Source organism: Larimichthys crocea, chromosome XIII (genome assembly GCF_000972845.2).
Source record: "Larimichthys crocea isolate SSNF chromosome XIII, L_crocea_2.0, whole genome shotgun sequence".
Lineage (NCBI taxonomy): Eukaryota > Metazoa > Chordata > Actinopteri > Sciaenidae > Larimichthys > Larimichthys crocea.
This window is the reverse complement of record NC_040023.1, coordinates 8880210-8900745: the sequence shown is the minus strand read 5'-3', so window position 1 is coordinate 8900745 and position 20536 is coordinate 8880210. Positions and strand designations below refer to the sequence as shown.

The following is a 20536-nucleotide window of genomic DNA, read 5'->3' as shown; positions in this document are numbered from 1 at the left end:
ATTAAACATGATTGTGATGATATTAGTCGTAGTTCAGCCTGTTAAACACCTGCGTTCGTTGTGTTTCTCCTTCATGCACATGAAGCAGTGGTTGGGTTGTGCCTAGTGAAGCTGTTTAATGCTTCCCCTGTCACTGAGGCAGCTCTTGTTTCTGTGCCGTGCACTCTCATTTTCTGTGCAGCACACTCCTCTCCCTGTCTGCGTCCGTCTCCCCCTTTTTTTTTTTTTTTTTTTTTTTTGGTATTTTCTTCCCCTTAGCTGTCTCTTCCCTTTTTATTCTGTCTCTCTTCCACCTTCTCTTTTGCCCTCTTCCACTTCCACGCTGCTGTCGCCTCTGCTTCACTGCTCCTCTGTACTGTACCGCACCTTCCGCCCGGGAAAAATCAAGAGTATTTGAGATGGTGGGGTGGAAGTGGAGGGGGCAGAGAGAGAAAGAGAGAGAGAGAGAGAGAGGGAGGGAGAAGAATAAAAGGATGGAGGAGGTAAGAGGAAACAGAAACAGAGCTGCAGATTGAGATGAAGACGCTGAGACTCGGCACTGATATTCCCCCCGACCGTCTTTGCTGAGGTAAAACAAAGTGAAAGAGAAATAGCTGAGTCCTCAGGGGACCTGCCACATGTCAGGCAACATCAGGTGCTTGTGGGTACAGTGGCAACCTCGAAGGTCTCCTCTTATAAAACCTCGACCAGGGAGGCCAAACGCTCCAGTCACGGAATATAAGAATGAATTTTCGAGGCGTAGAGGCGCCCTCAGACGTTGCTGTTACATCTGTAGCTGATGAGCTGGATTTTTCATTTGAGCTGCTGCAGGCCAACATGATTACAAGCACGCTGATATTCTGATATTGCTCCGATATAATGGCTAACCCTCGATGGATGTTGGGTTAAACGAGGTTGCTGAAAAGCTGAGACCCGCTGTTTGATTATATGATGGTGTAGACATGTAGATTCATACAACCTGGAAGCAATTCAGGTCCAACCTTTTCTGTCGACGCTCTATTTTCATCAGCCTCTGAATTTCTGCTGGATAATATTGTTGGTTTGTAACATCAGGCAGCAGCAGCAGCAGCAGTTCAAGTCTACCTGAATCTTTTGCAATTCAACAACGTTGGCACGCTATAAGGAAAAGTGCAGTTTCTCGCCACCAATTAGTGAACTGACCATTTATTCTAAATTCAAAGTGAACCTTTCGGGAGCCGCAGCCAGAGAGAATGAACTGTGACTTTTCAGTCAGCTGCAGCTACAGGAGCTGAATCTCATTTCACTCTGAGTCTTTCTGAAATGTAAATATTCAGAGGGCTGAGGTGTTTTTCTTAAAACATCGTATTTCATTTACAATAGCAGGGATAAGCACGCATTCTTATTAGAAAGCATAGCTGGGTTATGCATATAATATCCTGATTTCCTGCCTCTGTAAGCTGCTTTCTAATGCTGTTTTTCATTGCTGTGTTTGATACATAACTTAAAGTCAACATTTGACTGGAGGGGTATGTTACACTGGACCAGTGAGGATTATGGACCCAAGACCTAAAAAATACAGCAGAATGTGTTTTATATATATAATAGAAGTACCTAAATCCTAATGGGCCATACCACAGAAGGTGGCTGAGAACAACAGGGCCAAGGTTCTGGTGGGACTTCAGCTTCCAGACTGACAAACAGGTCCTGGCTAACCAACCAGACATAGTGGTGGTGGACAAGAGCAGAAGAGGGTAGTGGTGATAGATGTGGCGATCCCAGCTGACGCCAACATCAGGAAGAAGGAACATGAGAAACTTGAGAAGTATCAAGGGTTGAAAGAGCAGCTGGAACGGATGTGGAAGGTCAAGGGTTGCGTGGTCCCCGTGGTAGTGGGGGCACTTGGGGCAGTAACCCCCAAACTGGGAGAGTGGCTTCAGCAAATCCCAGGAACAACATCTGAAGCCTCAGTCCAGAAGAGTGCAGTCCTAGGAACATCGAAGATACTGCGCAGAACCCTCAAACTCCCAGGCCTCTGGTAGAGGACTCAAGCTCGAAGATGACACGGATACCACCCCCCGCCGGGGTGAGAAGGAGATTATTATTTATTTTATATATATATATACTGTCTGGTCACTGTAATTTTAATCTTAAAGCTTTCTTCGTAAAGATTTGCAGAGCACAGCGTCTGACAACTTTCCAAAACAGACAATTCAACGATCACACCCACGTTATACGGCGATTTCCCACGTCCCTCGAGCTCTCTTTTGTCATTCCTCACAGCTAATTCCATCACTTTTCACGTATACAACAGAATAAACGCCCTCAAACACGGTCTCTTATTGTAACTGTTCACTTTGTTGAGACTACACAGAGATACTGTCTTGTTGAGGGATCGATGGGTTGTTGTTATTCAGCAGGCTTTGAGAGTCTAACCACTCCGAACACGTATAAACCCTTTTTTTCCCTTTTGCCTCATTTATTCAAGGCACCATGAACCGTTACCGTCTGGCTGTGACAGTTTGGAGGATGATAAAATTGTCATTCAACAAATAATGATGAATGGCACTCGAGCCGAAACAATTAGACTAAGTGATTGATTTGTTTATTGACAGAAAACTCATCAAAACTAAAAATTAGCTGCTTTCTCCTCGTTTGTATCGTTCCGTATTGGATCATTTTGCCTTTGGGACGACTCGTCGCGCAAAGAACGAGCAATATGAAGACGTCATGTTGGGCGGTGATGAATTGCAGTCGACATTTTTCACTATTTTCTGACATTTCACGGAGTTAGCGGTTCATTCGTGACCTTTGGGAGCACCAGATGCACCAAAATAATGGACGCTCTAAGCTTCGCATTGTATATCAGAGCTCTGTACCCACATGTCAGGGTGTTCACTGAGCATATACTTGACATTTGAGCCAACACCACTCACTGAAGGATCTCCAATGACAAACTGGAGTATGAAGTATCACTGGTGCAACTGGTGCAGCCCATCCGCATGAAGACAGTTCATTCTCTATGCTATTCTTATCTTTTTGGCCACAAACAGGATTTCTTGGTGCTGTTTGGATGAAAGCAAGGCGACGATTTTAATTAAATTTAATACAGCTTTATTATCCGGGTGGCACGGTGGCGCAGCTACCCAGCTGGAGGTTTGCATGTTCTCTCCTGATACTCCTGCAGCCCTAAAACATCCAGCACAGCTCAAACAATGTGTGTGATCGTGAATGGTTGTTCATCTCTTTGTGTCGGCGCCGTGATGAACTGGAAATTTATCCAGGGTGTAACCCTGTCACTGTTGGTGTGATAGCTGGGATTGGCTCCAGCCCCTTGTGACCGTGACGAGGATGAGCAGTTATGGAAAATGGATGTTCAACTTTATTATCACCAAATGTGCTGGCTCATTTTAGTTTGAGTGACACAGCAGCAGCAGCAGCAGCACGACACACATTACAGTTTCTATGGTGTATTGTCGTATATTCAGTGGCGATGCAGTTGAAGATGTTTGAAGAGAAACTCCGCCGACACTGTCTTAGTTGTATAACAAATTTATTACAATAAGTTCAGTATCGTAACAAGTAAAACGTTACTTGGAGAGCCCCTGGTCGAATGATGAGACTCTATACGGGACAAGCCCTTATATACAGTAGGTTATGCCCCTAAAACATACAATCAAAATAACTCGCCCCAAGACATGCGATAAAATAACTCGAGTCAGGGGGACAGATAAATAAGAGAAATTCCTTTCCCAGGATACCCCACCTATGGGCCTTAACCTTTGACCTGACCTCTTATCTATCCAGTTAAAAGAAACCGTATTCTACATCACATCTACACGTCTGACAGCGGCGCCAAGATAGTATTAGCTTTAGTATGTGACTATGTGTGTGCAGACACCTCAGTATCACAGCTCTGTTGTTTTACAAGTCGTACATGACGTGTATGAGCTACTTTATGATTTAGTTAGTTGACTTAAGATGTGTTGTACTTCTTGCACTGACAGGTTCTAACTCGTTTTGCATAATGTGCCTCTATCCGATTTTTCTTTCTGGAGTGGTACTTCACTTTTCTTTCTCTTTATTTAATGTCAGCGACGGTCACATGAGTTTAAAGTATAAAAACTTTCTCATCTGGCTAAAAGTTACGCTGATCATAAAAATAGCGGTCCAACGTAAAGTTTCACTCTGCTTTGAACTACTTTGGTTACTAGTTGCAGATTTAGAGTAATAATAAAAGAAAAATATAATCAGCTAATAAATTATGAGGTGTTATTATGAACTTTAAGGATGCTTAAAGTCTTGAACTTTGATGCAAAACTTTTACTTCCACGTTTTGCGACTCCTAATTTAAAGATCTGAGTACTTCTTCCAGCACTGAGCAGTACACACTAACACAATAACTTTTTGAGATGGACATCTGACAGATTAGTTAGATGTAACTTGTGCTCTTGGCTACTTTGTCACTGTAGTTATTATACGGGTTCTGCGGCGCGTACGTTTGAAGTCCGATTGATTAGGCGTCATTAGAGATGTTGTTGAGGTTTTCTCTCAGCGGGGTCGCCTTCGTGTTTGCGAGTGCACAGGACGGTTTCATCGGGATTCTTTGATGTGTCTTTTTCCAGATGCTTTTAGGGTGGATATTTCATTAAAAGACATCAAAGGTACAGCTCTCTCTTTCACTCTCGGCCCGTCTCTGCTTCACACCGACGCTCTTTGCTTTTGTCTTTCCCTGTATTAAGAAGTCTTCTCGAGTATTTGTCCTGCGATGTTTACCCTCTCTCAGCTCTTCTCCCTCGTGTTTTGCTTCCCTGCAAACCTCCCGCTGTTGTGTGACACAAGAATGTAGCCGAAGACGGGAAAACATTTAGGTGAAATTGTGCTCTTTATCTCGTCGCCTCTTCCCTGCATCACCTCCTCTTTGGCTCTTTGTCTCTACAGCTCTATGTGATTTCCTTTCATATTAACAGAAATGCGTTTTGTGTTCGGGGCCTGATGTTTGTTCCCTGCGGTGAAGGTCTCAGCTCTACCTCCACAGCTTTGATTACTTTACCTGATTTTCCCTTTTTTTTTTTCCTGATTTGATTTCTCTTTTTTCTAAAAGCGTGAGGTTGTTGTTTTTTTTCCAAAGTGTAACCAAACCAAAAACACTTAGCGTAGCATTCTGAGATGGTCCCAGACCTCTGAATTGTCCCAAATCTCCAGCCTGACGTGTTCAGTATCTGGTGTCGGCTTCATTGACATCTGTTTCCACCAATCAGAGAAATCACTGTATAGTTTGCTACTTTGCTATCACCCAGTCTTTATCCATCAACTTAGCGTATTTCTTTGATTGTATTGAACAGGTTATTTGTTCAGAGGAACTGTTTGTGCAGCTTCTGTGCTGACTAAAGATGGTTTTGCTGGGACTGATATGTCACTCACAAGAGCAGAACAAAGCAAAATAAATTCTGCTGAGGCTGTGCAGACACGGAGACACTGATGAATTTTTAGTTATAAGCAAACAAATCTCATGAAAGGAATGTCAACTTTTCACAACTGGTTTATTTGAAGTATTTCTTCCCATTTATGTCTTTTACTTAACCCCCACACAGCTCAATGTGAGCCATATCTCAACCCAACTGCATGAGCATAGACGGCCCTGTTCTGGCTCTACGTTGGACCAGACAAGTTGCAGTTTTGGTTCAAGATGTCTTAAATAAACCCCTTCATTAGCACACACGCTCGCCATATTAGACCCAATCTATTAGATGTCCATATCGAAATGGATAAAAGGAAAAAGGTCTATCAGTCCCACCAGGATTTCACGATTTTTTTGCGATCAAAATGACTGATTTTGTGGCCGCATTTTCTCATTTTTTGCGAAGAATTTTGCGCCCCTTTTTGTTGTTTTCTTTACTTTTAAACCGCATCAAAAAGTCTAAACAGGTTTAATAAGACAACAACAAGGCAGACAGATTGAGAAACACTGTTTTCTTTTTATTTTCTGTAAGAATCTTAACGTTAGTAGAACAAACAATCAAAATGGTTAGCACTCACCCATATGCACAATGCACAAGTGATTCCAACGATCAATGATATAATCTGTACGACGTCCGGGTACGGTGGTCTGCGGCGGCGACTCTGGACATGTGGGGAAGGGGCGACATGTTTGGTTATTTTGCAATAATTGTGCAACATAGTAGGAAATATGCGGCCTCGCGAAAATATGCGGCATACTGCTGATTACGCGGTAAACCACGCGATCGCAAAACCGCGAAAAACTGGAGGGACTGGTATTTGAACAAATGTTTACTGATCTTTCACATAACATAATATGCAAGATTGAAATATCCGACAAACACTGGCATGTGACGTAATGCGTAGACATGTTATACAAGTACATTCAGCCAGTAAACACTAAACAGTGCTGAAACTTATGTGGTCCAACTTGGAGCCAACTTACATTGCTGTAAGTGTACGAGCACCAATTCTGCTATGAGGGCTTTTAAAAACCTCGACTGCTTCAGTCTTCCAGGTGACATGGGACTATTTTGCTGGACATGATGCTCTGATAGCATCACCGCGATGCCGACACACCTCTTACACAGACTGCATCTTGTAGGGTTAGAAAAAAATCACATCTCTTCTTTGACCCCTCTGTTCTCCTGTCTCCTCTCACAGGTACTTCACCAACATATCCATCGGTGGGCGGGACTATTCCTTCAACAATGACGGCTACCTGTCCAAACCGCTGCTTGATGTGATCTCCTACACCAATGGGAGAGGCTGGGAGGAGGTCAGTATGCAGCTGTGCGAGTTTGGCACTAATTATCATAGCACAGCGGCGAGACTGGCTGACCGTAATTTCACAGTCCATCAAACATGCTAACTCATGACTGCTCAGTTTCACCTTTCTGCCGTCTCACTGTCTCCGTCTCCCCCAGACTCTCTCTCTGTCCCAGATCTAATTAGATCTCCCCGATGCCCCCCCTCCTTTCCCCTCCCTGCCCTCTACTCTTTTGTATGTTTTTTTCTTCAGCCTTGTTAGGCAGTGCTAACTCACGGTCCAATATTCTCGCCGTCGGGGGGCCATGTGTAGCAGTTGTACAATAATAGCACAAAATCCAAGGTCTGCCCTAAGAGGGCACTTTCAATTCCTCAAAACTCTCTTCGACCTGAAGGAAAACAAGTAAACCTTTGTGTTCTATCCCGCTGTGCCATTTGCTCCTGACCTTTTATGACTCGATATGTTTACCGGTGAGTGCAGACTCAAGGCCTCCCTTATCTTAAGGATTATAACCAAAAAGAAAAAAAAATATATATCGACCTTTGAAAGACAAAAAAATAAAAACACTGCACCAGTTTGATCCCTTGCTTTTCAAAGTGTTTGTAGTTCCTCACCTTCCTGTCAAAGTTGAACTTCCACCTAAAGCTGCAATGTGCTATACAGTATTGCAGTTGGTATTTAGGCAGTTATACAGTTGGCAGTTAGTATTGGCTCTGTAGGAGAAGGATTAATGTTTAGTCCAGTTTTCATGGTTTGGGATAGTTTGAGTAGAGGTACGGTGCGGTGAAGATGCTTTCCTGTTTCAACATGGCGACACCCTCATGCACAAATCCAGGTTCACAAAGAAATTGTTCTTGAGAAGACTACACAGAGCCCTGACCTCAGTCCCATCCAACACCTTTGAAATCACCTGGAAGACCAACTGTGAGCCCGGCCTTGTTAGCCAACACCTGTGTTGGACCTCACTAATGATCTTATGGTGACAAAACCATGACACAGAGTTTCATAAAATCTTTTGAAAGAAAAAGGTGGGTTTTCTAGATAAATACATTACAGGTTATGTGCAAAGTTCACTTTCCATGTCACACTAGAGGTCCAGCATCTCAGACAAAAACAATGGGCGCTACATCTGAAAAAAGCAGCAATTTTACAAAGCAGATAACTGGCAAATACACTCCAAACTGGACAGAAACAAAACAAGACTCACCAAAACCGTCTTTGTTAGTATTTGCACTGTTCAAACAATCACCAGTTGTGGTATTTCTGAAATCAAGCTTTTAATTCCCCTGCGTTAGGTGAGAAAATATTTGCAAAAAGGGCTGCAATGACCGCAACATAATCCTTGTATCCTAAAAGTTTTAGGAAACTTTTTTGCCACCGAAAGGCTCAAATTCTTGTTCTAGGAGTTTGACAACATTTTGGAATTCGACCTTTTGTTTAACCAGAAACCTTTGTTATATATATATGTTATATATCAGTATGCTTGCAAGCATCGTAACTTCTTTCAAAGTGGACAGCACAAAATAAAACTAAACAAAACTAGTTAGTTTATTAGTCTTTCCAAATGGTTGTTTTTTGTTCTAAATATTTTATATGTAACCTTTTAAAGCAAATTGTTTTGGAATAAGAAGAACAATCAGAAACACTTTCATTTAAAACCTAAGAAGCTAAATACATTAAGCTTTTTCTCACAAGTTGCAGTGTTTTAAACTGAACTAATATCGTGAAGAAACGAATCAGAAGGAACCAGTAAGAAATCGTTCATGACTTCACAGCGTCTTTCGCTCAGCAGCCTTGAGCTCATTTTGCCTCTTTTGTCACCATTTTCAATCCTTCTCAGTGTCACATGGCGGATCTTTGATCTGACTCGCCCTCTAAATCCATCTTTTCAGTTGTCAACATTCATGATGAAAACACATTAACTTGTCGTTGCGCACATAATGATTCTCCTTCTGGACTTTCTATAGTCACTGTTGGCAATTTGCATCTGAAAAAACGTTCTCCTGAATGGTGGAGTTTGAGCGAGGTTTGAAGAGTTGTATACATGATGCATGCTATGATCCGAAGTTGACCCCAATCTTGTTTTGCAGAAGATACATTTCAGAGATTGACATAAGAGGAAATATTAAAGTTACTGCCAGTACTTTTGTCTGTTTGTCAGTTTAATACCTGACAAATACTGTAGGCGGCCTGTTTTCATTTGATTGCTGAACAGCAGACATTTATTTTTGGAGATTGTCAGCTACCTTATTCCGATTTTTAAGTCGTCTGTACCTCACTCTGCCTGTCCTTGGTTTATAAGTTCAACACACCCTGCCGTTATTTCTTCTGTCAGTAGTTAACCTTACAGAACAGCAGAGAGTTATACAGTGTGAGAGGCAGCAAAGTGTACATGTGTGGGAATCATAGTACTGTTTTCTGCTGAGATATTGACAGAGGAGTTGGGTTACTGTCTTGCACTTCATAGGTTTGGAAAAGATAGTGGAAGAAGTCTGTAGCGGGAAGAAAAACTGACAGATAAGGGTTCACTTTACTGTACCCTGCTGCTCTCAAAGGATGACTCCTGTGCTGCTCTATTTTATCTGATGTTCAGCTGAGTGAGGGGGAAATCATTAGGATACTCATGTCATGTTCCAAACAGCTAAATCCCCCTTTAGAGTTTGGCAATATTTAGAATAAGAGTTTATAATTCCTCTTTGGAAATTATTGGTTTTAAACTATGCTTGTTGGGCTAGTTCATACATAGAGACATTTAGTGTCTTTCAGCTCATTGTTTTTGTTGTGTGGTTTATTCTGACCCCTCCTAATACTGTTTTTAGATGCAACAGAAAGCAAATTTCAGTGAAGAAGCTCTAATAAAAGCGAAGGAGTCAGATGATGAAGCCGGTCAAAGAATGCAGTTGTTCCTTTGCCAAGCACCTTGTGAAGTAGGTGAACTTGTACCAGAAATTCGGGTCTCCTTAACGCTTGGAAGGAGAGGATGATGGGAGGGGGTTGCAATCAGCAGCTACACCACTAGACGTTGTGTTAAAATGTACTACAGTGCGAACACATGTAATTTCCAGGCAAGGACAAGGACGTGCATGGATGTATTTAATGTACAAAGGCCTTGGCCCGGGCTCTCTTGAAGTGAATGCTGTTTGAGCGCTTTGATCTGAAGCAAAACGGCCAAGCAAAGGACAAACAGTGTCGATACATCTCCCTCCAGAGACCAGCACTTGACCCTAACTGTCCAGTGTTTTGCTCCAACCTCATTTGTCTGAACATCTCCTTTTCCCAGGAGTATATTTGCTGAATTAACCTCTCCTGAACTGAATCATGGAGTATATTTGCCGAGCGCAGCAACCTTAGGGCGGCTGAACGAGCGTCGGCTGCAGCTCAGGAAGATCCGAGCCTTTATTTATTGGCAGAATCAGAAAATTTACAGAAAGGTGAATATTTTGTCTATTCTTTACTTTATTTTGTAGTCTGTCTTCCTATTTCCATGAGGATCTGGGAGAACTACCGACCATATAGAAACGTCTGATTCAAAGTAACTAACAACAGAGAGAGACAAACAAGACACACAAGGAAAGGAAATACACTGGGAAGACAACAGGAACAAGGAGGCAGACTGCCTCATCGTAACATCTACTGAATAATTTCTTCTTTCTTCTTCCCCAGATTTGGACTTCACATAAGTAGCTTCTTAAACACTCTCAAGCAAAGTTGTTCTAAATATTGTAGGCCCTTTTTTCTGCATCAAATGATATTGTTGTTGAATTGTTATTACATGTAAATGCACTTCAGTGTGATTCTTTCACGTCTTTCTGGCTTAGCCTTCTTTCTTCCATGCCTTTGAACATCTCATGTATGACATCTGTGAGGTTTATGAAGCTTGGTCTTGGTGTGATGCAACGATACAGCAAGCTGTCTTACATTTGTTTGTTCTTTGAGCCGAGGCATAAACAGAGGAGGTATAATAGCGGATCAATGGGCGAATGAGATAATAAAGCCGCCGTAACTTTTTAATCAATGTGTGACAGCTGAGCTGGAATCCTAAAGCACACAAAGCCGAACGCCATTTCACTTCAGTTTAAAGGCGCAGTAGGACTTTTACAACCTCACAACACAGAATACATCTTCAAGAGCAGGTTGATAGAGCTGTAAACCAATTCAGGGCTTTACAATATCAGACAGCAGTATATTGCACTATAGAACCGACTATAGGCAAAGCAAAACAAACACATGCACACACACACTCAGAGATTTGCAAACCTTTATATTAACATTCATACAGGAAATAAAAACAAGATTTATAAGCTGCAACTTAATCTTAAATTCCTTTATCAAACCAAAGTCCATGACACATCCATTGAAAATGCATACAAACCTATAGACATTTTGTAAAAAGACCAATTGTATTCTCAATCCTACCACTATGAATGAAACAGAAACCACATGTGCAATTGCATTCAGCAACAACAGAGATAAATGGTTTTAATAGAGCGGAAGCTGCTGCAGTACTGCACTCTTTTATGTGACCCAACTACTGTTTGGCTACTGCAGCAATAAGAGAGGGACAAGATCAGATCAGTACCAGTACATTTGTGCCTACTAATAGGCTGCAGGATGAAATATTTGTGGTGTTCCACTGAGATACATCTCTACCCGGAGTCTAAACTACAAACAGATTGTGAAATGTAAAATGGTGCAAACCACAGGGAGATGTAATTCCTCCTTATGATAATTATGATAGATGATCATTTGTTACATTGTTTTGGTGCCCTGCAGCACACGGTGTCTGTGCACATAGCGGCGGTGCTAGATCGATTACAATAATTCAGCAGGTGCATCACGAGCGAGGCAGGCTTGACTTCTCGACATGAACTCCCGATCAATTAGAGTTTCAGATGGAAGAGCGAGTTAGACACCTTTGCATGCGGATGCATGCAGATGTTTTCAGCCCTCCTCTTGGCGGTGGATGTGATCAGCAGCTTTGATTCGGTACAGATCAATATTTCCAATGGAAGATTGATGAGAAAGCGTGATAATGGTTACAATGATCAATGATCACTCGCATAATAAGCAGAGATTGCCTAAGACATATATTAAATTTAGCAGCTTATCTTTTCATCGTGTCACATTATTAAAGCTGCAGCGTAGGCGGGGTTTTTAAATTGATATTAAATGAGCAAAGTTGTTCCCGCGATATGGGAACATGTTAATTTGTCTATATCTAAATCTCTTTAGTATGATTTATAATCTCTAGGAAGGTGTGGCCTTGGATTTTAACCTGCCCATGCCTCTCCGCGTCCATATTCAGGGCTCATTGAACTCGTGTTTTATTTATGAAGTATTAAAAATACAATATAGTAACTAGCCTATTATTTAAGTCAGATAGAGGCTTCACATTAGACTCTGAATACGGTATGGACAATCAAATATATTTGTTCCGTTTCAGCTGACACCATTATTTGTCATACTTTCTGAGACATTTTATTTCAGCAGCTAGTTGGAGTTTAAAAGCTATTTTGGCAATTTTGTACTTTAGTTGTTTACTACAATTTACAGCTGTTTCTGCACTCACAGAGAATGGACCGGCAGAGTGAAAATAGAGCCAGAAATCACTTAAAAGTAGTAATGAATCCAGCGCGGGCATGGATGAATGCGCGCCCATTGACGCCTCACCGTCCATAAAATGGCTGCCAGTCCTGCAGTAATTATGACAGGTGAGGGCCGGCTTTCTGTTAAAAGGATTTCTGGGCTGCGACTCCCGATTGTTCTCCCCCTTGACATTTCAATATTGGAGTTGAGTGCAGCAACTTTTTTAGCATTCAGGGAAACAACAAGGTCGAATATTACCTGTGTTGGTTAGAATGTTAACTCCTCTTCAGATGGGTGACATCAAGTGAGGATGCAACAGATGGTGGGACAGTCCAAGTGTGACTAAAATAAACATTAAGGAACAGAAGGACACAAACTGTCCAGACAGAAAGAAAAACAACTATAATGATTTAGAGAACAAAATTTACAATGCAAAATAAAACTTTATACTTGACACTGAAGGTTACGAGGTTAATCAAGGCAAAAAATTAGCTCCATGAATCAACCAAATATACAATACCATCGTTATAAAGATGATGGGGCATGTGAATTTGTCCCAATTGCTGTGCCACAGTCGTGAATACTTCCTATATTGTCTAATTACTTTAACTTTCAACAAATAGTGAAACAAAACTTCATCATATTTTAACTTCTGGATAGAGATTGTTCTGTCTCGTTCTCCTACTTTTACGATAAAGTACACTCTGTCTCTCCATGTCCTACTTCAACCAATGATCGTCATCTATTTAAAGGGCTACTCCAGAAAATTAGTGTTTCATTTTGAAACATAATGGCTATGAAAACACTTGATCCTACAATTCCCATAATGAAACTCATGGCCTCTTTCATTAGACTCACTGTCATATGGGCTTTCGCCAATATTTGAGCCAGGTGACAACATGAAAATGTTTCCACATAACTCCCCAAGGTATAATTGATGGCGTGCCCTTTAACAGGAATTTAAAAAATTACAGGGAATCCAAAAGAAAACAAAAAAGTAAAATAAACTATTATCAAAAAAAATATTTTGCCGGCATCATACTGTGAAAATTGATACTTTGCAATCAACACAAAAGGTGGCTCTAACAGTGTCAGACTTACTTACATTGATTAAAAATTACACCCATCAGTATTCATCAACATTTTGTTACTAATAAATGTGTTTTGTTCCCAGAATAAGCCAGTGGTAACACTGATTCAGCCTATTTCTAGGAAATACTAGTTTTTTCTTTTACAAATTGTAATTCTTATCACAGTGTGAGTGTTTGGTCTTTGTATGAAAAGGTCCTCCGGTGTTCAGATGAGTTTTACCTTCGCAGCAGTAGCAATTTGTTTGTATTAAATTCAAGAGGACCTGCGTTACGAATGAACAATCACAAACACTTTGGCTGAATAGAAAAAGAAAGAAAAAATATACAGAAATATCAGAAATATCAAAGCATTCTGGGTTCTGTTTGTAGTTTGAGTAGTATTGACCAGTCACGTGTAAACAGTCTGTGGAGAGCAAAAGAGGCAGAACCTGTTGGCTGAAATACAGTTTGGAACCCATCGTCTGATGATGATTTAACTTAATTAATCTGCAGTAACGTGCAAATATCATTTTATAAAGATATGTGTCTTTCTTGTCATTCTCATCTATCAAGTTGGTAATCAGGCCGCAAAGGAAGTCTTGGTTCTGGATATCCATTGACAGGAAGCCCCAAGACAATATCCATTGCCCCCAGCTAAATCTCTGTCAGAAGATAGCTAATGGCTTCAGAGACTGACGATTCTGTAAAACCGCTCTTGGATGTTTTGGGATAATTAATGTGAAATTATTCATGGGAGGTAGCAGATCAGATTATTGATCCTACAGAACATTTTGGGAGCAATGACAGCAAAAGTAAAAGTTCTTCAAGTCAAAGCATGCGGATTGATTTTGAAAGTAATGCACAGGTATTGATTCCTTCACTATCGAGTTCTCTGAGACTATTGATTGCAATGGAAAGGTCTAAAAACAGACACACAGATACTTAAATTGATGGTGACTCAGCTCCATTTCTCCAGGACTGAACAGGTTTCAGTGAATATAAAAGAATAACGTCTTGTTTTTTGTTTTTTTTTACGTTTTGGCAAGGCAGTAAATACATATTTCATCATCTTTGCAGTTTGTACTTTTTATTTTAAGTTTGGTTAAATGTTGCTGTTGTCATTCAGTCTCACACGATTTTGTTTCATTTTCTGTCTGAGCTCCATGGTAACTGAAAACCACCCAAAAAAAAAACAAATCATACTTTATCCCTGCCTTCTGCTGGGCTGGCAATCCAGGGATTCAGCCCCTGTCTGGGCTGTGTGTGTGTGTGTGTGTGTGTGTGTTTGCATGCATATAAATGTATTTTTTTGTGTGTTTAACATGCAGCAGAAAGCATTTACTTCAGTTAATGCAAAACACGTTAGAGGGGTGAACTGAAGGACAAATAAGCATAGAAGAGCAAATTATCATGTCGTTCCATAATGAAGTGTTGGTTCTGGCCGTTGTTACCTCCGCCAATGAGGTTAACGTGTTCGGAGCCAATTGTTTATTTGACCGAAAGAAAAACTACTGGCCAGATTTCAGGAAACTTGGTGATAGGGTGAAGCATGGGCCAAGGAAGAACTCATTAAATATTGGAGCAGATCTGAATCACAGGGTGGATACATTAACATTCCCTTTCATTAACATTGCAAGATAGGTCAATTGTAATACAAATATAGTGGTTGTGCTTGCAGATTTGCATATCATCTGGACTATTGGCTTTGGTGGAGGTCCGTGTTCTGTAGAAGTGTCCTTCTAGTTGATTTATGCAGCAGAGTGAGTGAAAGCGAAGCAGAAACACGGTTAAAAAAAACAGAGACAGGACGTGCATAACAGATACAATGAGTGAGGTTGATCCAAAGTGCCAGGTGCTGCAAATTTGCCATTTACATCACTCGCTCGTTTGTATCTGTGGCTCTTTGTGTTCACGTGTTAAAGAATAACAATGCGGAGGTGTGTCGCTGCATCTATTTGTATTTTTGTGTTTGGTTGTGTCTTTCAGCTCTTTGTGGGATTACATGTTCTTCATGTTCTTGTGTTTGTCTCACTGTAAAGTATTATGCTTGCACCTGTTCTTTTGTGTGTGTGAGTACTTGTATTCGTCATGTTGTGGGGACATTGTTTTTGACATTACATTATGGGGACGTCCCTCCTCCTATCTAGGGACAAGAAGCTGTTGCACAGTGCATAGAGATTTTAAGCCAAATTAATTAAAGGGGGTTTCCTAACTCTTACTGATGTGGCTCTTGGCTCCGTCACATTTGGACTTGGTAGTGCTACAGTCACGTTCTGTATAGTTAATTTCTTTTCGCTGCACATTTTATAGCAATCGTTTTAATTTTAAGTTATTAACTTCTAATGGTGCAACTCGAGTACAGTAAATCACTAGTTAGTAATTAAGAAGAACTTATTAAGAATTCCAAACTCAAACGTAATTATGAATTTTACTAATAGATTGTGAGACTCAGTCCTGGTTCCCTCAAGGTTTACTATGCTTTAGGTTTAGGACCTGAGTAAAGATTCTAATTATGTAAAAACTGAGAAAATAGTTATGTATGGCAATAATGTTTAAGTTAGTTTAGTTAGTTAGGTAAGTCTATCGAGAAGTGACAAAACCTGTGCATATGTGAGGCTTTGCATGTTTTTTTTCATAAATCCCAGCAGCCACGTCTGGCATCAATGAAGGAGATCCACAGGAGAATTGTTTGCATGCAAATAACATCTAAATACCACAGCGAGAAAATGACAGAATACCTGACATATTTACTGTGTTGTGGCTAAATATCCAAGCGGGAACACCCTCAGTTGATGTAAGCAGATTTGTTAACACATGTAGGTCACTGTGACACTGGAAACAGTCTTGTCTTTAGTTTCTGTCTCTAAAATCCATGTCGCAGCATGAAAACACTCAGAACTCAACGCTCAGAAACTGAACGCTCACATTACATTATATCTACCTCGCATTTATATATCGTAAATTTTATCAGGGTGGCTTTGGAGATGCGTATTAGAAAGGAGTTCTCAGCCACTTTTGCCCAAGACCTGAGCGTCTGTGTTTGTGTGTTCACTCCCATCTAGGTTGGCTGGTGGGAGAATGGCCACCTGCGTCTGCGGTACCATCCCTGGTCTCGTTATGGCTCCTTCCTGAAGCCTCTGGATGATGCCCAGCATCTCCGCGTAGTTACTTTGGAGGAGAGGCCCTTTGTCATTGTGGAACCGGCTGACCCGGGCACCAGCTCATGCATCCGGGACTCTGTACCCTGTCGAATGCCCGTCAACACCAGGTAACAGTAATATGGATATGAAACATGTATTTTTTTTGTGCTGCATTGTGTTAAGCACATCAAAATTACACTCCCAGATACACATGTTGAAAGAAAAGGTCATTCTCAGCAACAGAAAACTTTTCACATAATCGCTATTTTGGTGCTACGAAAAATAGAGGTTACGCAACAATCGTTTTTAACCTTCTTGCCTCTTAACAACAGCCAAAAAATATAACCAATAAAATAACATATATAGTTATTAAAGCAAAATGTCACCTGCACGCTTCATTCATCACCATAGTGGTGGTGTACAATGTTTTTTTTTTAACCCACCAATGCAATATGATCTGTAATTTAGTGGAAACATAATGATATAGATTATTGCTTTTTTCTTTTCAAGAATGGAATGAGAGAGGGTTACACAGGACAGGAGTTGGTTTAGTATATAACAGGCGATTTCTAACCTTGATGTCTCCTAGTGATGTCTCCACTAAATCCTTATCAGCCTATAAACCTTAGTGGAAAGTAGAAAAGAAGTTTTAAAAAGTGTTTAAAAGGAGACCATACTGAAACCAGACGTTTCCAGGCTCTGATCCCTTGTGAAATTGAAATGTCTGGCCAAACCATCCATGAACAAGACAGTAAATCTTTACCCCTCTCCAGCTGCTGGGTACAATGACGGGGGTAGGCTTTAAGAAAGACTTGTGTGATCAATAGATTAAAGTATTACAAATAACTTAATTATCCCAAGGAGGAAATTAACTTTCCTCACAGCAGGTATAGATACGGTAAAAGTCATACAGTACCACCTAAAAGCATGACATTAAAAACGGGTCATGGTTTTGTTACAGCTGTTCATTAAAACTATGATAGAAACTTTAAACCACACAAGGAATTCATATAGTCATAACTTTGATTAAAAATCAATAGATTTGTAATCATGGTGCAAGAGACCCCTGCAGCATCCACCGACTTACCAAAATAAAGAAACACTAACATCCGTATTTATTACTTATTTTAATAATAACTTGTATTTTCTTAAATCATGTGCATATTATACAATATGCAGCAGCATATCCTTTCTAATCAGTTTTTCGTCTCGGGTTCATTTGAGGTGAATGTCAGGGGAGAAAAGAGAGACTGAGTGTGTGTGCTCTGAGCTCCTGGTCTATCCCAGATAAGCTTCTTTCCTGCCAGCACATGACCTGGCCAATGTGAAGATAACGAGTTCATCCTCCATCAGTTTTATTGGCTGAGACAGAAGTTTGCTCACTTCTTAATCAGCCCACTTTTTTCCTAATGTGTTTGTCTTTCTTTTTTTTTTTTTTTACATCCAATATATTTCACATGCTTGCCTTTTAATTGATTTGCAGTTAATTTCTGCTTATGTTGCTGCATTGCAGTGGATGAGATGTGTTCTTGCTTATTTTCTCCTGTTGTCACCACCAAGGACATGATTTATTTGTTCAATTCTTAAAACGAATACACGCATAAATTACTGGGGCACAGACAAGCAAGTTTTACTGCCATTTAATATCATCAATATTTCCCACTTTTGATGGGGACAACATCATATATATCATCATATTTAATCTCAATAAGTTTCCTGCTATTATGTCAAAGTGACTGAGTTCACAGACATCAATTCAAAGCTAGCTGGTGAATGTAGTGGACTGTATATCTACTCTTAAGTGGCTCTAAACCTGACCAAAGTCTATTAATCACTTAAACGTGGTGTCAGTTCAGTTAATTGCCTGCTGTCATCTCTTCTGTGTTGAACATAGTGTGACATAATGTCTCTACTTTAACTACAACTTAACTGCTTGCAAGTCATTTACATTTTAAGAAGTCGTCGTGTTACTGTACATCATGGGGGATTGACCTTTTGTGAATGGTGGAAGAGCCAAAAATACATTTGAATTTATTCTAATTAAAGACCAGACTTAATTTGCAGGAAGATATTTGTATAACTATATGAATATGTCCCACTATCGTAGGTTTGATAATGCTCACTGTTGGCTTGTAGTAAAAAAACTACTTGCCAGATGCACAGGTTGTGTTGCTACGTAACAGAGTTAGGACCATCACACTTGGTATGTACAGCTGATGGAGGGCACCGCAGCCACTTGACTGATAGTAATCTAAATGTACTTGGATTCCCGTGTGTGACCTGCTCAACACAGTGAAGTGTTCACTAGATTAAACCTCATAGGAAAGAGGCATTCAGAGGCCTTTGCAGAATTTTTTCTAATTTAGATGCGATCCATGAGGGCAAAATGGAGTTTTAATAATGTAGCACATTTCCTCCTGAGCTCGCGGACCTGTCAAGCATTGCTTCTCCAAACACAACAACCCAAACTGTCACTATCGATCTGCTCACAGTCCCTCGCCAATAAGTCATACCTTCCTTGTCTTCCTGGTTTACGTTCTCCCTGTGTCTCTTAGGTACTCGTCTCTTTTGTTTTCTCGCTCCCCTAGCAGCACACTCTCAGTCAAGCAGCACATTCAGGTTATAGCGTCCTTGAGAAAACATCTTAAAATCTTATAAAAAAGGCTTGTTCACTCGCTCACCTAACTGTCTTTTCTCACATCGTCTCCTCAGTTTGGTGGTGGATGGCACCGGGCCAATGAAGCACTGTTGCAAAGGGTTCTGCATCGACGTCCTCAAGCGACTGGCAAAAATTGTTGGTTTCACCTATGACCTTTACTTGGTGACCAATGGGAGGCACGGGAAGAACATTGATGGGGAGTGGAACGGCATGGTCGGAGAGGTGAGGATCTTAATATTGTATTGTATTTGTGGAAAATGGGCTTGTTGGTGAACCCTCTGATTCAGGTGAATTAAAAAAGGTCCAGGTTGTGTTGTTTCCATTTCCGAGCAAGGATGGAGACCCTGAACAGTTTATCGACTAGGAAACTCAGCACAGCAGTGACATTGTCTAGTGTGTCCATGAAGAGGTTCCTCAGCCTGGGTGGCCTTGTATTGAGTTCGAAGAGGAACTGGTTGTCTAAAAAACTTGTTAACGGACACCTCCTCCTGAGGAATGACACTGCTTTAGTGATAAACACTTCAAATAAGCTGCAACACTGTAAAAACACAGTTCTTCAATTTCTGAGGAAGCCTAAGAAAGATCTTCATGGATCTACCACAGATACAAGTCCAGTTAGCCCATCTTTCTTTAACTCAAAGAAAGATGATTCTGGATGAAGAGATTAGTGAGCCAGCAACTTGAGTTAGTTTGTTTGAGCGTTTGGCTCCTTCATATTACGTGACAATGCATCAGGTGATGTTGCAGAGTAACGCAAAGTGTGCGGCAATGAGTTGTGTTTCTATAGTAAGTAAATAAAGAAAGCAATGCATTGCTTTTTTGAGTAGCAATATGAAAATTTCCCAACATTTGAAGCTATTCCTTTAAAGGCTAAACACATACAATTGGCAGTCATGAAACATTAATAAGCAATACTCACAGCAAACAAATAAAAAGTCACAGTGACAGAAACATGGGTGAGAGATTACATGCCGTTTGACAAAACTGTGTGTTCAGTTGGGACTTGACACAGCTTGCAAACTGCTTTTCCTCTGGGAGTCTATTCTGAAGTTTAGACCACAAACACACCATGACGCGTGTTTTCAGTGAGATACCGTCGCTGTGTCTTTTTTCTGTACAGTAACATCGTCGTTTTTCCTCACTCACTCTCCTTTTGTTGTGTTTACAAAAAAAGGGGGGGGGGGGGGGGTTTGATTCGAGGTCTCCCGTGAAATTCTTTTTATCCTCCCTCAAATCCTTTAAAACGCGACCCAGCGAGAGAGGATTGGACCCCGAATCGAAGAAGAAGAGCGAAAATATGGAGGGAGGCTGTCAGGAAGATTAGTGCTGGAAAAACTGAGAGAGAGAGAGAGAG

At 40.7% G+C, this 20536-nt stretch overlaps 1 protein-coding gene across 2 annotated transcripts in view; it reads left to right on the top strand.

Annotated features, from left to right (window-relative positions):
• grin2da (glutamate receptor, ionotropic, N-methyl D-aspartate 2D, a) overlaps positions 1-20536 on the top strand; it is a 133412-nt gene that overhangs the window by 50425 nt on the left and 62451 nt on the right. For both annotated transcript variants that reach the window (XM_019254897.2, XM_027287172.1), the window contains 3 exons: positions 6622-6736; positions 16446-16651; positions 19236-19404. In XM_019254897.2, the coding sequence (XP_019110442.1) occupies positions 6622-6736; positions 16446-16651; positions 19236-19404 (490 nt within the window). The remainder of the gene's footprint in view (positions 1-6621; positions 6737-16445; positions 16652-19235; positions 19405-20536) is intronic.